The 14,760-nt window shown below is 47.8% G+C and overlaps 2 protein-coding genes across 4 annotated transcripts; both read right to left on the bottom strand.

Annotated features, from left to right (window-relative positions):
• Positions 1-1,252: 1,252 nt before the first annotated feature.
• On the bottom strand, positions 1,253-2,350 carry LSM10 (LSM10, U7 small nuclear RNA associated). The gene is made up of 2 exons (XM_052810959.1): positions 2,295-2,350; positions 1,253-1,840 (listed from the first exon to the last, which is right to left on the bottom strand). The coding sequence occupies exon 2, from the start codon at positions 1,831-1,833 to the stop codon at positions 1,462-1,464; it is 372 nt and encodes a 123-aa protein (XP_052666919.1). The 5' UTR covers positions 1,834-1,840; positions 2,295-2,350; the 3' UTR covers positions 1,253-1,461.
• OSCP1 (organic solute carrier partner 1) lies at positions 2,344-14,230 on the bottom strand. Of its 3 annotated transcripts, XM_052810955.1 has the most exons (11): positions 14,060-14,230; positions 12,258-12,287; positions 8,381-8,535; positions 7,506-7,673; positions 6,798-6,878; positions 6,131-6,234; positions 5,623-5,751; positions 4,952-5,021; positions 4,111-4,250; positions 3,325-3,388; positions 2,344-2,517 (listed from the first exon to the last, which is right to left on the bottom strand). In XM_052810955.1, exons 1-11 carry the CDS (start codon positions 14,169-14,171, stop codon positions 2,401-2,403), a joined length of 1,170 nt encoding a protein of 389 aa, XP_052666915.1. In that variant the 5' UTR covers positions 14,172-14,230; the 3' UTR covers positions 2,344-2,400. The 3 variants fall into 3 exon arrangements, with proteins under 3 accessions (XP_052666915.1, XP_052666916.1, XP_052666917.1); XM_052810956.1 differs by lacking the exon at positions 12,258-12,287 and having other exon boundaries at positions 2,347-2,517; positions 14,060-14,228; XM_052810957.1 differs by lacking the exons at positions 12,258-12,287; positions 14,060-14,230 and adding an exon at positions 11,687-11,837 and having other exon boundaries at positions 2,347-2,517.
• Between the last annotated feature and the right edge of the window lie 530 nt (positions 14,231-14,760).

Here is a 14,760-nt window from a genome sequence, read left to right as displayed (position 1 = left end):
CTGATTGGCCGGCTGAGCCAGCGCCGGCTACGATTGGGGGAGAGCCCGGGGGCCTGTAGGGGAAGACTTTGACGGGTTGAGGCGCGGAGACGAGAGGGAGGCAAGAAGCGAAGGCTGATTGGCTGGGGAGGGATGACTCCCTCCGCCGATTGGCTCCCGCTCCGGCCGCCGCTGGACGCCAAAGGGGTTGGTGGGCACGCGGGAGATTCGAACGCGCCGTGATTGGCGGAGAGGCGGGTGCTTTCCCGGGCGAAGGCCACCCGCAGAGCGCCGCCATCACAGGCCGCCGTGCCCCTGGGCCACCTGCGACACCCGGCCCTGCTCCCAGCAGCCAGGCCCTGGCCGGGGGCACCAGGCAGCCGTGCCACAGGCTCCAGCCACCCCCCGACTCCTCTCCCCAGTGGGAAGCAAGCCCACGGTACCTCCGCCAAACCCTCCAGCCCGAGCGGCCTCCTCCCCAACGCCCACGCAAACCGTGCCATGAGCCGCTCGGAGTCGTCCCCAGCCCGCCGCCGGCTGTGGCAGGGACACGCGGTCCCTATTCGCGTGCAGTTTCTTAAGGGCGAGCTCTTAAAAATCCACCATCTTCACCCGAGCGGGTCTTCGGTCCTCGGGGTCTGCCCCAGAGCCGCTGACCACTCCAGCGAGGCGCCCGGGCCCAGAGCTCTGCCCACGGCATGCGCTGGGGGAGGAGAGCCACCGAGATCCATCTCAGAGGAGCCCGGACGGCGCTGGGTAACAAAGGGATCCCTGTGGAAACAGGGTGAAGTCATCTGTTGACTGCGCAGTGGGATGAGGAAGGAGCTGCAGAGCTTTGGGCAAAGGGTGACGGAGGAGCGGGGAAGCAGAGGAGCCGGCAGCAGCAGCAGCAGCATTCCCCGAGTCCTGGGCAAAGCACCTTCGCGCTTTTCCAGGCAGACAGTGCTGCCCCTTCGCCTGCGAGCTCAGCCCCGCTCCGCTCCAGACAGATGTTCGTCTCACCCTCTTCCCGTCAAAACACTTTCAGAACGGCGGCTGTCTAGCAGGAAGCCGAGAGGACAGACCACGACCAACCCCCTCCCCAGCTCGGGACCAGCGTCTCCAGCTCCTGCGGGCAGCGATGCCGGCAGGGGAAGGCAAAGCTGTGGGCAGCAGGAGAGCTGCGGGCGGCTGCGGCCGAGCAACAACCCCAGGCTGTGACTTTGGCCAAATGGGCTTTGTTTGGCCATCGGAGGAGGGACACGAGTAGCCACCAACGGAACAAGAAATGAGCTGAGAGATTACAGACCCTTTTAAGCAGGGTTATTCATTACAAAAAAAATTAACTGTGCTACCCCACCGGCACCGGCCAGGGGAGCAGCAGAGCCGCGAGTCCCTGGGCGAGAAGTCCGTGGTGAGATGCAGAGGCGGCTGGCAGTCCGGTCAAAGGGGCAGCTCCATCCCGGCCCTGCCGCGGGCAGGGCTGCGGGCAGCGCCGTGGCCTCACTTGTGCTTGGCACGAGGGAACTCCTTCCTGCCCTTGTCGCGGCCCCCGAAGTAGCGGACCCTGTGGATGGCCTGCAGCTGCCGCTCGATGGTGGCCCTGATGTCCACCTCGTCGGGGATGTGGACGTAGCGGACGTTCCTGCCGGTCACAAAGAGCTCATCCAGGCGGGACACCGTGCCCTGCCTGTCCGTGAAGGTCACCTCGGCCAGCCGCACGTTCATGAAGGCGTCCACGTTGGTGACGCGCCCCGTGGCCGTGCTCTCGTCGCGGAGGTCCACGGTGGTGACGCGGCCGTGCAGGCCCTGCAGCAGGATGACCAGGCTGTTCTCGGCGATGGTGCGCTCCTTGACGGAGTGGCTGACGTCCATCGCGCGGCTGCGGCGGGGAAGAGGGAGACGCCGTGCTGCGCCCCGGCCGGGCGCCCGCCTCCGCGCCGCCGGGAAACCCACCCTCCTCACCTTGCACGCTCGTACGCGTACGTACCACCCCTTGCACACTCACCCGCACGCCGCCCCTCTCCCAAGTGACTTACATTCTCCATGTGCCCCCCCCTCCCCGGCCCAGCACGCTGGGGCCCTCACCGCCCGCTCCCCTTGCACGCTCGCTTGCACACCGCCCCCCTCCCAGCAGTCACTCGCGTTCTCCACGTGCCGCCCCTTGCACGCACAGACAAACGCTCCCCCCCCCCCGCCCCCTCGCGCTCTGCACGTGCGCTGCCTGCCTCCTCCCCTTGCACACTCGCGCTCGCCCGCGCCGCTCCTCCCCTTGCACACGCACCCCGCCCAGGCTCGGGCGTGCGCCGGGGCCGCCCCTCCCCTTGCACACTCACTCACCCGCCCGCCCGCGCTCGCCCGCCCCGGCGGCAGGAAGGGGCGGCCCCGCCTGCGCACTGCGCCCCGCCGCCCGCCCCGCCCCGGCCCCGCCGTTAACGCCGCTCAGAGCCCGTCCATCAGCGCCAGCAGGTCCTCGCCCTTCCCGGAGCTCGCCGGGCGCGGATCCGCCACCTCCAGCTCCCCCAGGATGCGGGAGAGCTCCGCCCGCCGCCCCGGCTCCTGCGGGGAGAGACACCGCGCCTCAGCGCGCCGGCCTGCGTACGCGGGCCTTCGCTGGGGTCTGCTGGGCGGACTGGGACGTGCCCCGGCGCCTGCTAACGCGGGCCTTCGCTGGGGTCTACTGGGCGGACTGGGACGTGCCCCGGCGCCTGCTAACGCGGGCCTTCGCTGGGGTCTACTGGGCGGACTGGGACGTGCCCCGGCGCCTGCTAACGCGGGCCTTCGCTGGGGTCTACTGGGCGGACTGGGACGTGCCCCGGCGCCTGCTAACGCGGGCCTTCGCTGGGGTCTACTGGGCGGACTGGGACGTGCCCCGGCGCCTGCTAACGCGGGCCTTCGCTGGGGTCTACTGGGCGGACTGGGACGTGCCCCGGCGCCTGCTAACGCGGGCCTTCGCTGGGGTCTACTGGGCGGACTGGGACGTGCCCCGGCGCCTGCTAACGCGCGCCTTTGCTGGGGTGTACTGGGTGGACTGGGACTTGCCCCAGCACCTGCTGACATCCGCAAGCCTCTTTAAAACGGGCTGCAGGCGTTAGGCTGTAACCGCAAGGAGGCAAATGTTCCAGTAACAGTTCTCCATCCTATGCAGCTAAAAACTTGCTCTTCTGTTTGTCAGGTTTCAAGTTCTCCTATTAAATAGTCACCAAATCCACAGGCTTGGCAGAAAATACTGCCACTACTTATTTATGAGCTTAACTGACATAGGAAAAAAAAAAATGTATTTTTAAAGTTACTACTCTGGGTGAAATGCGGTTCTTAGCAAGGCAGAATGATGAGAATCAAAGGTCTGAAACACACTGTACGTACCTGCGTGGCTTCTATGTTGATAACCTTGTAAGATAACTCCTCTGGTCTAGTCAATGCAGCGTGTCTTGATAAAAAACATGAAAAGAGTGCTTAATCTCATGAAGACATACAAGTAAATTATAAAAATCAGATTCCATGAGGCTCCTGTAGGCACGAAGTTTGGACAACGTTGCTATTCCTGCTAGGCAAATTAAGGTATTGACCCCAGTTTGGAGACTTTTCCCTGTCTTGGATTTTTTATGCTAACTGTAGAACAGTAGGAATATCTCTCTAGTTGAGATTAAAAGCACATAAAATCATTCTGCAGAAATCACATAACAAAAAGTCGTTACCCTTGTACTCCCTGCCAGGAGGGGGCTACAGTGTTCAAGCCTCTCAGGCTCATCACCTCCATCAGTTATATTCTTGTCTCTGAAATACGTAGATGTATTTGGGGGAGAGGAGAGCTAAAAGGGCTGAAGGGATGTCTCTGTTCCATGGGACAGAACTAAGCACAGATTGTCACCTGCTGCTGACCGCCAGTGTCATGTGGAGGGAATGCAAGGCTGTGCATCACGGGAGACACCAGTAAGGGAAATGGCTGTTCTTGCTGACAGCTGTAATAAAAAGGTCAAGCCAGGGAAACTGCTCTTCTTTTGTTCCTGTGGGGACCATCTGGACCAGAATAACAAAATGCTAAAAACCCTGCTATTCTGTCCCTAAAGCTGTTAAGGGCCAGCTTTTGTCTCCAGAGCTGTCCACATGGCACTACAGCACAAACCCCAACCAAGAAGGACTTGAGCATACTCTTCCTCCTCGTCGGTTGTGAACAAATTCAGTCGAAATCCTGTCTCACTGCCCCTGGGTTCCTTGATCTCCAGACCTCCCAGCAGCCTGGCCAAAAAGTTCAGTTCTTCTTTAGCAAGAGGATTAGGGACTATATTCTCCTGCAGAAAACAGCAATGGGTTCATTGGTCAGGTTACCAGGGAGATGAGGACTGCAATAATTTTTGTGTTTTCTGATTTTACGTAAATGTTCTTCAGAGTGATATAAATACATTTCTGTGTTGTTAATGGTACAGATTGTGCAGATAACTAGTAATTATCAGCTATATATTTAAAATGGTTGCTTGAATTTATAGACCTGGGACAAGATAATTTTCCAGCTAAATTGAACAGCTGAGAAATCTGTAAAACCAGCTTTCTGTTTTCTGGAGAGATTAAAATAGGAAGCAAGTACACCATTGCATAAGCCTGCATGTAAGATTCTTTAGGAAAACGTGCCCTTCCCCTAGCTCAAAAGGGACTGTGGAGGATTGGATGGGGCTCCGAGAAGGCAACAGAACAGGTTCCCCTGAAGTTATCCCATAACTGCAGACTAAAAAGATGGTTACTGTTTCCCTGAGAAAGGAAACGAACAAAGAGGAAGATAGTGCAACTGTATAGTAAATGTTTTGGAGATGACAGATGTGGGTGTTTCATTCGGTGACACCATCTATTAAGAGACAAGGGAAGCAGAATGTAAAATCTGGTGGATGTGGTGAAACTGCTCAAAGGAAATGCTCCCACCACGTGTGACCGGCTGCAGGGCTCACTGACACAGACTAGCTAGCCAGTTAACCAGTGACAGGAACAGAACAACACTGACCTTTGCATGGGATGCCAAGTTTTTGGATGATCCTGACATGTGTGTCTCTACTGGCCGACTAACACTGTACCTAGAGGGAAAAACACATGAGGAAGAGCAACCTGTTACTTGTATGAGATACAGGAACTGGAGGAAGCAGCACAGTATCTACGATTTTAAGATATTTTTCTGAAGACTCTAAATAACTGAAATGAGAAGTTACAGTTCAGTTTTATGGAGTATCAAGGCACTAAAATGTGTGAGCGACAAAGCTGTGAGAACACTGCTCTCTCTTACTCTTTGAATGGAAAAATTACGTTAAGACAAACATGGAGAAAAGAAAGGATTTCTTAAATACAGTTAAAATTAAATTACATTTCATATAATATGCAGTACCAGATGAGAACACTCTTTACTCAGCTCTACTGCAGACATAAATCAAACTTTTGCTCTTTTCCACAGCTCTTTATACACTCAGCTCTACTGCAGACATAAATCAAACTTTTGCTCTTTTCCACAGCTCTTTATACACATCTGTCCACATGCGTTCTGTTTCAGGACATCACTTTGTAAAAAAGTCAAACTGTTGATGGTGAAAGGCAAAAATACACAAGGCTGAAGATGTGCTTCTGAACAAATCCATAACCATCACCATTTACTTAATGTTTCTATGTAGGGCAAAAATTACTTACATATTTGTTCCAAGTTTGAGGACTCTGTCTCCATAAAGATCAAAAGATCCTTCCCTTTGTGGAGTAACGTAATTTCCATCAGTGGTGAACTCAGTCCTTTTAACTTCATCTCCATTGTGATTAAATATCCTTAAAAGCAAGTTATTATTGAAACATGTTTAGTACTTTTATTACTGATTTTCAGTACTGACTTCCTCCTCTTACTGCACAAGAAAAAGGGGAATAAAACCCTATTCTATATGTTGGTGAATGCCTATTTTATAGGATAAATTACTAATAGCTAATTTACTGGAACAGAGAATGCCAGACACAGCTTAGTATTTGATTGCTGGGTGACTTAGTCCCAGATCCTGCCCTTTAAATAGTACTTACTGGAGGTTCAGCTATCCATGCAACATGAACGACAGTCTAAGCTCGATTCCTATCAGACCTCTGGGACTGACTTCCTCTGTGAGCAGCCATACATGCAAGGCACTACAAACAGTATAAGCAGCAGTTCAGAACTCACCTGATGAGTCCTGGAACTTCAGTACCCCAAGGAACGGGGCCTGATATTGGCAGCACAAAGCGACCATTAGAGTTTTGCACTTTATCCTTCAGAAAGATAGAGACCTGTAAAAGAATATTCCACCTTTGAGAAAATCAATTACATATCTTCTGATCCGAATTCTTTGAAGTCTGACCTTGCAGCCTTCCTGCCTAGACTGGGGTAGGTTTCCTAGAGATTTTGGTGTATATGTAGAGACTATGATACAGGCCAAAGCCAGCAATGTACAATTATGGTCCACAGGATGGGCACGCTAATCTAAAATTAAAAAAAAAAAAAAAAAAAAAAAAGCGCGCACTGTTAATGCACTTGAGTATGATCAATTTATTTAGAGAATATCAGGCCCCATGACTTCAAGCTCAGGTTCCAAGTTTCATATCAAGTTTCTTCTAAAAGAAAACACATATTTATCAACTAGCAAATCTGTACTAGTAGAGATTCCTTTTTTTCATATCATTTTAGAATTATTATTGTAGTAGATGTGCTCAATTTGTGAAATACGAGCACATCACGATGACTGAAAAGCATAAGTAACAAAACCAAACCTACAGTGTAATTATAACATACCTTCATATTCTAGCCACAAACTCCCTTTCATTCTTACTGACTAGTTGTATTGGGCTCTTACCCTTATGTGCATGTCCTGAAAAAAAATGAGGAGTGTTTGCCTGATAAGCTGAAATTCACCAGCAGAGAGACAGCTGTATGTCTGGAAAAGAAAAACCATCATGTAAGGCTTTGCAAGCATACCATGTCCAACCCAGGTAAAGGTGGAAACAAGCGTATCACAATACTGCTGGCCAAAAATGGTACGTGTGGCAGGGGAAGCAGAAGTTATATAAGGGGGGGCTGCTGGTCAGTATCAGTAACTATTATCTGTGACTAAGAGTCTGATTTAACTTCTGCTGAAGTCAGTGGAGACTTTGATCAGGCTGAATAAGCAATGTATTGATTTAAACTGAGCCAGCAGGAAAAAAAACCACTTGACTCGTAGACATCTCCCTCTCCAGAAGCCCTTTAGAAACATTTAATGACTTCCCAGAACTTTTAACGTTTTATGAAACCAGTTCCCTTTCACTGGGAGACTCATACTCTTTGTCCAAAAAATTACAGCAGTTACATGAGCAAAAGTTGCTAACTAGGACGCCAGTTTGTTTCTCTCAGGTTAAAAAGAGGGGAAGGTTATTTGGATGGTTCTCTGAGGTTGAGAACATATCAACCTCCACACTTGATATGGCACTTACTGATGTAGTATTTAGTCTCTAAGATTAGCTTGGGGGAAAAAAAAAACAACTCAAACCACAGTGTGTCCCACCATTTTTCTAAGGATTCTTACTTCAATCAGCTGTCGGAAAGTTTCATCCACCTGGTTCAGAATGCCAGGGGAATCGCGTATGAAATCCTTGATCGCATCCAGGTGATTGAATGTGACCAGCAGAATGTCTTTGGGCCGAGGGCACAGCAGCACTTGGTATTTGAAGGCCATGGTCATAAGGTCATATAGCTGCAAAGCAACATGGGGAAATTTTGATTCCATCACAGCAGAGAGTGCGACACTGCTTAGGTAGCTTCACATTGATGTGGAAAGGGATTTAGACACTTAGGCTAGCACCTGCTTGTGGTAAGAAGAACCATTTTAGCTTTGTTTCCTAAGAAAATAAGACCTCTGCAATCACATCATCAGCCCTCCTGCTGGTGTCTCCAACTACCTTTAAAACTACTGCAAATTTCAACAACACTGACACCCGAGTAGAGGTCTCAGGTAATCCAGTTCCTACATTTTTTTTTTAAATTGTCTGCTGGATATACTGTTTGCAGGCAAAAATTCTAACACCTGCAACTGCAAAACAGTGAGTGTCAATACAGAAATATATATATTTATATACACCCACATATATATATTTTAATATATATAAAAATATCCGATAAAGAATGCTTACTGAACCTCTTAAAATCAAACATGTAGTTATTAAAGCAGAAATACTTAGTTCTGAGGTATCTGATACTACCATGGATTTCCCCAAAGCTTCCTTGGCCGAGAACCATTTTTACAAAGCAAGCAAGCAAGCAAGCAAGCAGAAAGAGGTCTGTTACAAAATGCTTCAAAACTACAGTGATGTAAAGCCATGTACTAATTATCACAATCAGAAACTTGTGAACGGTAGCACGGAAGTACAGCATAGTCAGGACTGGGCAGGTGGTCTTTTTTACCTTGTCCATGCTTGCCTGGTTCAGTCTCATGATTGAAGCATGAGCTAGCCGGTCATACACTGTTCGCAGAGCTTTCTTGGAATAGAGTTCCTGTGGTTTAAACAGCTCTTCCATAAATTTTTTATTGAACATGGTTGTGATGATGTCATTCATAACTGCAAAGACAAAGAGTCTCTGTTTTTTGCTTCAGAAACAGCACATTCATCTGATTCCTTCCACACTGAGAACTTGGACACTGACAGCTGTGAGGATTGACATGAATGCCTACCTGTGAAAACTAGGTACATAGCCACAAAAGAAAAAAGGACGAGGAACACCGCTTCTTAATGTCAACATTTTTCTGAGTCCCACGTTGGTCTAAGCGAGCAGCACGATTCCTGCTGACTGTCCCCAGGGGCAGAAATGCTACTTGAGCTGTAGACATCAAACCCTGTTTTCCAGTGGGAATACAACTGGTTTTGTTGCCTTGTTTTTACAGCTACGGCTAGCACTTTTCACTTTTTAAATAATTTTGTTTATAGGCTACTCTGACATGTATTATCTATAAAAGCTACAGTTCTGCTTCCTAAAAAGACTGTTTTGCATCGCTCTAGATTTTTGCAAACTATAGCTAGCTGACTCTCCCTGTTCTCTCTTTAGCTTTTGACACTATTAGTCTACTTTTCCTTCTGAACAGAAGCTCCTGAATGATTCAAGGCTCCTTGAAGTATTTGTTTCAAACAGATTAACACTGACAAGTATTTAAGGGAGCATTTGTAACACTGGGGTCTATGTCAGGTCATTCAGGGCTCTTACACAGCAACATCTGCAGATACTAGGGCAGTTCAAAAGCACAGAACTCTAAACTTCCTTACACATGCTTCATTTTTTTATGTGTAAATTTAGACATGGAATTGTTATGCAATTTACTCAAGAGCATGTAGAGGTCAGGAGTGCTGAGTGTAAGGGCTAGAGGTCAGGAGTGCTGAGTGTAAGGGCTATGTTCTGGTTATTGAGCTTTTAAGGCAGAGAAGATAGAAAACATTTTGCAGTGATTCAAGCAGATGCAGCATCTTAGCTTTTGTGCTGGATCTGATACTTTTATTATATACCTGATACATTCTACAGAGTTATCATAAATAAGCATTTATTTCTCTATCAAAAAAATGTTAAATAAAAATTTCAGTTCACACAAGATTACTGTACAAGCATGAATTTTCCTAAGCAGATGACTGTTACTGAAGCTCATAATGCCAGCTGATTCTTATGGATTAGAAAAACCTCAGAAGAAGTAATAAAATAAAAAAAAATTTTGAACATATACATAGTGGTAGTGATTAGCTATTTGAAATACAGCTATAATTATTCATTGGTGGGTTGGACACCTGGCTTTTCACAACTGTTGTACTGAAGCTACACAAACAACCAAAAGAGAGTTAATGTCCCAGTCAGTTCATCTTTTCTTAGATGATTAACTCTCTGGGGAACATGGCTAGGTATGCTGTAGGTGCTGAGAACCTGGACACGGATAGCTGTGTTCCTGAGGGCAAGTGCTTTCTGATGTGAGTCTCTCTCCTTGCTTAAACCTGATGTGTACAGGTTTTCTCCTACACTGGTGTACGCCACCGGTGACACATACATTTCAGCATCCATTGCACTGTACCTAACAGGGCTCACTACTTCCTGTTTTAAGTACCCAAACAAGACAGACAGATCTCAGCTCAGTTTCTGAGCAGCATGCATTACAAACACACCTAATTACAAATGGGGAAAAAAAAATCCCTCCTCTTCCTCCCTTCTTTTCAAATAAACTGTCCATAAAACAATCCCTACTTGCAGTCTGAGGCAAAAATCCTCACTTTTTTTTCAGTGGGGAAAATAAAATATATTACTATTAGTATATATTTCATTTTGCAAGTAATCAATTATGACAAAAATAAGAACTTTTGCCTTATACTGCTATCAAGAAAAATATTTTTAAGTTGTTTGTGTATGTTGTCCGCGCAAAGGCTTCTCCTCCATCTTTGGAGAATCACTAATAACGACAACTGTCAGGAGACAGACAACGTCCCAGTACGCTGACTGTGGCTGGTAGATATTCACAGTGGAATTGGAAGATCTGTGTTAACCACACACCCAGCCTTACATAAAACATCTTCTGAAATTAAAACCTCTTGTATTGGCTATAAAAAGAACTGAGAAAGACATTAAAAAACCACAGTAAAGGGCAAATCTCACACAGTATGTTTGATAATGACACAGCAAAGAGATCTTAGAGCACAGGTAGTCCCTAGGGAGATATTTACACCATTCTTACAATGGAAAATAACAAAGAAAGGAGCGTTAGCTCAGGGAATATGGCACGCCAAGCAACATAGCATAAAAGCAATTTAGCAGAGAGGGTTTTCATCAACTGGGATGGGGAGAGGGAAACCAAGTATAGGCAATGCGATGGACAGAAGAGAAGCTGAGGATTTACGGTGGTTTTCGCCTACGTGTGCCATGTCACTGGTGACAGACACGTTCCAACGTCTAGTGTGCTGTCACATAACATGGTGTGGGATGCATGACATGAGACTGGAGTCTTTACACCTGGATTATGCTCGTGCTTCTTAGAAGACATTCGAGGCAGCAGAGGGAATGTTATGAGTTCAAAACAGTCACACATTCTACTTGCAATAGGTTTACAGTTCTTAACAAGGTCAAAGGCAGGCGAAGCCGCCTCATCATGGCTTCATCAGCAATAGTCTTGGCTGGTTACTCTATGCAGCCTTTCAGAGATCACCCCAACAGCAGTGCTCATGGGCAAACTTTTTTCCCCTCACAAGAGAAGCTGATTGCTCAACATGGGATCTGCATCTGTGCCGCTACCAACTAAATATGATAAAGTGGGCTTTCATACAACTCATTTTGGATGTGATAAAAGAGGAATATGGAATCTTTTAGACTTCTGAGATATTAAATGCTGGAAAAAAGCATTCTCGGAAACAGCATGTAATGGTAGCAAAAAAAAAGCTGGGGCAAACTCCAGGATATCAGTATTTACCTTCAGTAAATATTCCAAACCTACAAACGATGCTTATTTTGAAAAACATGAATCATAACCCTGATCTCTCTTAAAAAGGGGTGCTCAAAAAGACACTGAAAGTTCTACTCATGTTCACCTAGCAAAAAAACTGAGATAGTTTAAGAGATTTATTTCCTCATCCAGCTCCTTACCACACCCCTTTGCTGGAGGCTACCATTTCAAGGCAGAGTCCAGAAGGAAACGCGCACGCACACCTCAGCTGCTCCACTGCAAAACCTGATGTCTCAGGTCAAAGTCACCTTCTGGGATAATTTCAGTCAAGATGAGCTTGGCTGAAGTGTGAGCACCTGCTCCTTTGTGATCGCTCTGCAAGGGTGGTGACCACTAGCAGAGATGGATAATCAGCTAGGATAGAAATGCCTGAAATCTTTCCTGGAGTTCACCTGGCAAAACCCTAAGCAATGAATTAAAAAAAAAACTTTGAAAAATGCAGTATACATAATATTCCTGCACTTAAGTAGAAAAATAACCTTCATAACGCTCACACAATTATATGCTTGCACTAATACGATGCTAGAAAAATACAAATATTTTGGCCAGAAAGACCGCTACGATAAAAAGTTTTGATCTATTTATAGTCTTGGTTAAATTAGCAAGTTATTTTTGAAGCCATATAATTTTCAGATATTGTCTATTTTTTCTAAGATCTATAGTGAAAGTGCATTTTAATGAACAGGTGAGTGTTATTATTCATCTTTGACACTATGACTAGAAGGCTGCAGGAACAGGATACGCTGTGTTCACATACGATGAGCCTCGTGTGCATGTAGTGGTGTTTGTCTACTGCATGCAGCTAGAAGATTACAGTACCTCGTTTCCTGTCCACATCTGTCCATTCATCTACACGAAGCATATAAAACAAAAACATCAGTTCAAGAAGTAAGAACAGGAGTTGGCAAGGAGAATGAAAGAAATAAACTAAAAAAAAAAAAAAATTCCAGCTAATGGACTCTGTTTTTTCCCATCAGCATTCAGCGCTTAACAAGAATGAACTCTTCTGTTACTTGACATCTTTCACTTTCAATGAGCACACAAAAGATGAAATCTTGCCCTGCCCTTGGAAAAAATCTTGTTGCTTCAATGGAGATAAAATTTTACCCTTGATTGAATCTTAGCATGTTTTGCATTGAACTTGGAAAGTTTTCAGCTGTTTTTTGCACTTAGAAGTGAACAATATTTGAGTGAACAGTTTTAAGCATTAACAAACACCTCAGTGTGGACAAAATCACATCTCAGTAAAATTAACGCCTGATTTTTTGGAAGATAAAACACATATGTGGATAAACTAGTACAGATCTAATTCTCCTGCTGAGATATTCCACCAAGTATGGCTAATTTAGTTTAAGCTCTAAGCTTAGACCTATATGAACAGTAGTAACATTTTGTCCACTCATTCTCTGAAGACACACATGAATAATTAAAAATCACACTGCTGTAGTGAAACCTTTGCTATGGTTTAGCACTTCTTCCTATTGGATAGCCAGGAGAAGGAAAAAAATGTAACAACCTCTTCAATACTGAGTTAACACTGAGTTGATTTTTTATTACAAAATACTAAAGCTTCCTGAAGCACATTCCCCATCCCATGACAGGAAGCTGGAAGAATTTTTAAAAGCAAAGAAGTTTTAATCTATAAGTGGTAAACAAAGAGGTACTCAGCTGTAAGCTGGAATTTTTGTGCATGCCTGTGAACACACAGGGCTCTACTTTTACAATAATTTTGGCAAAATGCTAGGCTGACAGATTTTTATAAAAGCCGGACAAGGGTTTCAGAAGCCATATTTATGTTATTTGAAGTTTTTCTTAATTGCGCGTGCTTCTTCTGCATAGGCTTTACAAAATTATTCCTGGAAACTACTTCTGATTGCAAAGCAATCTGGTCTTCCTGAAACAGCTCAGGACCTGGACCGAGATGCCCAAATCCTGAGTTATTTTGATTCCAAAAGTATATTTCTGAAGCTCTAACCTCTGAAACAAGTGCAGAAACACTGAAATATACTTCAATTTCTACCTTAGATGTATGCATTTCACAAATGAGCTTCAGCAATACCTCCGGGCAGTTATGACCACAGAAACTTCATGAGAGCCGATTTACTCCACCGGCCTTACTTCAAATTCAAGAGAAGAGAAACACACACCATCAACTACCGTGACGGCGCGGTTCTGCGGAGGTGAGGAAACCGCTTGCCCAAGACTCCTTTCGCCGACGGAGACGGTGACGCCCCGTTACTTTTCGAGCACCCTTCCAGTAACCGTACAGCCAGTACATTCCCATTTATTCCCTATTACCTACCGGGAGCCGGCAGCCCTGAGCGAGCGGGCGCCCGCGGCGGGTCGGTCGGCGGCCCATCCCCTCGCCGGGGGCGGAGAGCCCTGCCCGGGGCACCGGCGTCCCTCGGGGCCGCCCCGATATCGCCAGCGACTTCCCGGCGCTCTGCGCCGTACCGAGGGCGGCCCCCACGCCGCGGGACCGGGCTTCTCCGCGCTGCCCCGGACACGGCCCCGCACGGCACGGACAGGCCCCGGCGACCGGAGCGATCCCCGCGGCGGGGGGGGGGGCACCCCCCCCGGCGGCAGGACCGGCTCCGGGAGGGGCCCCGGCCGCCACTCACCTTTGCGGGCCTTCTCCCCGGGGATGCTCTGGGCGCGGAGGCGCTGGTCCAGGATGTAGAGCATCTCCCCGCCCAGGTTGAGGAACAGCAGCGGCAGCGTCCGGGCCGACATGGCGACCGCCGACCCCGCCGACCCCGCCGCCGCCGTTGCCCGGCAACCAAGGGGCCAATCGGGAGGCGCCGTCTTGGCCGGCCGGGGCACGCAGGCGCGCGCGCAAGCCCCGCCCCTGCGCGTGCGAGGCCCCTGTCAAGCGCTGGTCCCTCAGCAGCGCCGGGGCCCGTTCCCCAACGGCGGCCTCGGAAAAAAAAAAAAAAAAACCAAAAAGAACGGGTAAGGAAATGATTAAAATAACCTCAAGGGAACAAAGAAGAGCTCGGTGCTACCCGGAGCCCTGCAGGACAACCGCACGTGCCACGGTCAAGAGGAACCCGGGCAGGCTTTGTTGAAAGGCGCAGAAGGTTGGCCGACTGGCGCCACTGCCATCGTACTGGTAATTCTCCTTCAGTCACCATCAACGGCGTTTTTGGTGTAACACACAAAACCACCGAGTTTGAGAATGACAGAGGGATGAGCGAGTGCCAGAGAACCAATGTAAATGTGTAACTCCACTGGGAAATTACAGACTTGATTGTCAGCACGATTTCCACAGCTGCAGAGCTCCCCATCAACCCGCGTTTTCCTGCGAGAAGGAATGTCACTC

The sequence above is a fragment of the Harpia harpyja genome, chromosome 16 (assembly GCF_026419915.1).
Source record: "Harpia harpyja isolate bHarHar1 chromosome 16, bHarHar1 primary haplotype, whole genome shotgun sequence".
In the NCBI taxonomy this organism is placed as follows: domain Eukaryota; kingdom Metazoa; phylum Chordata; class Aves; order Accipitriformes; family Accipitridae; genus Harpia; species Harpia harpyja.
Note: the sequence above shows the minus strand (reverse complement) of the source record. Positions and strands in the feature narration are given on the sequence as shown.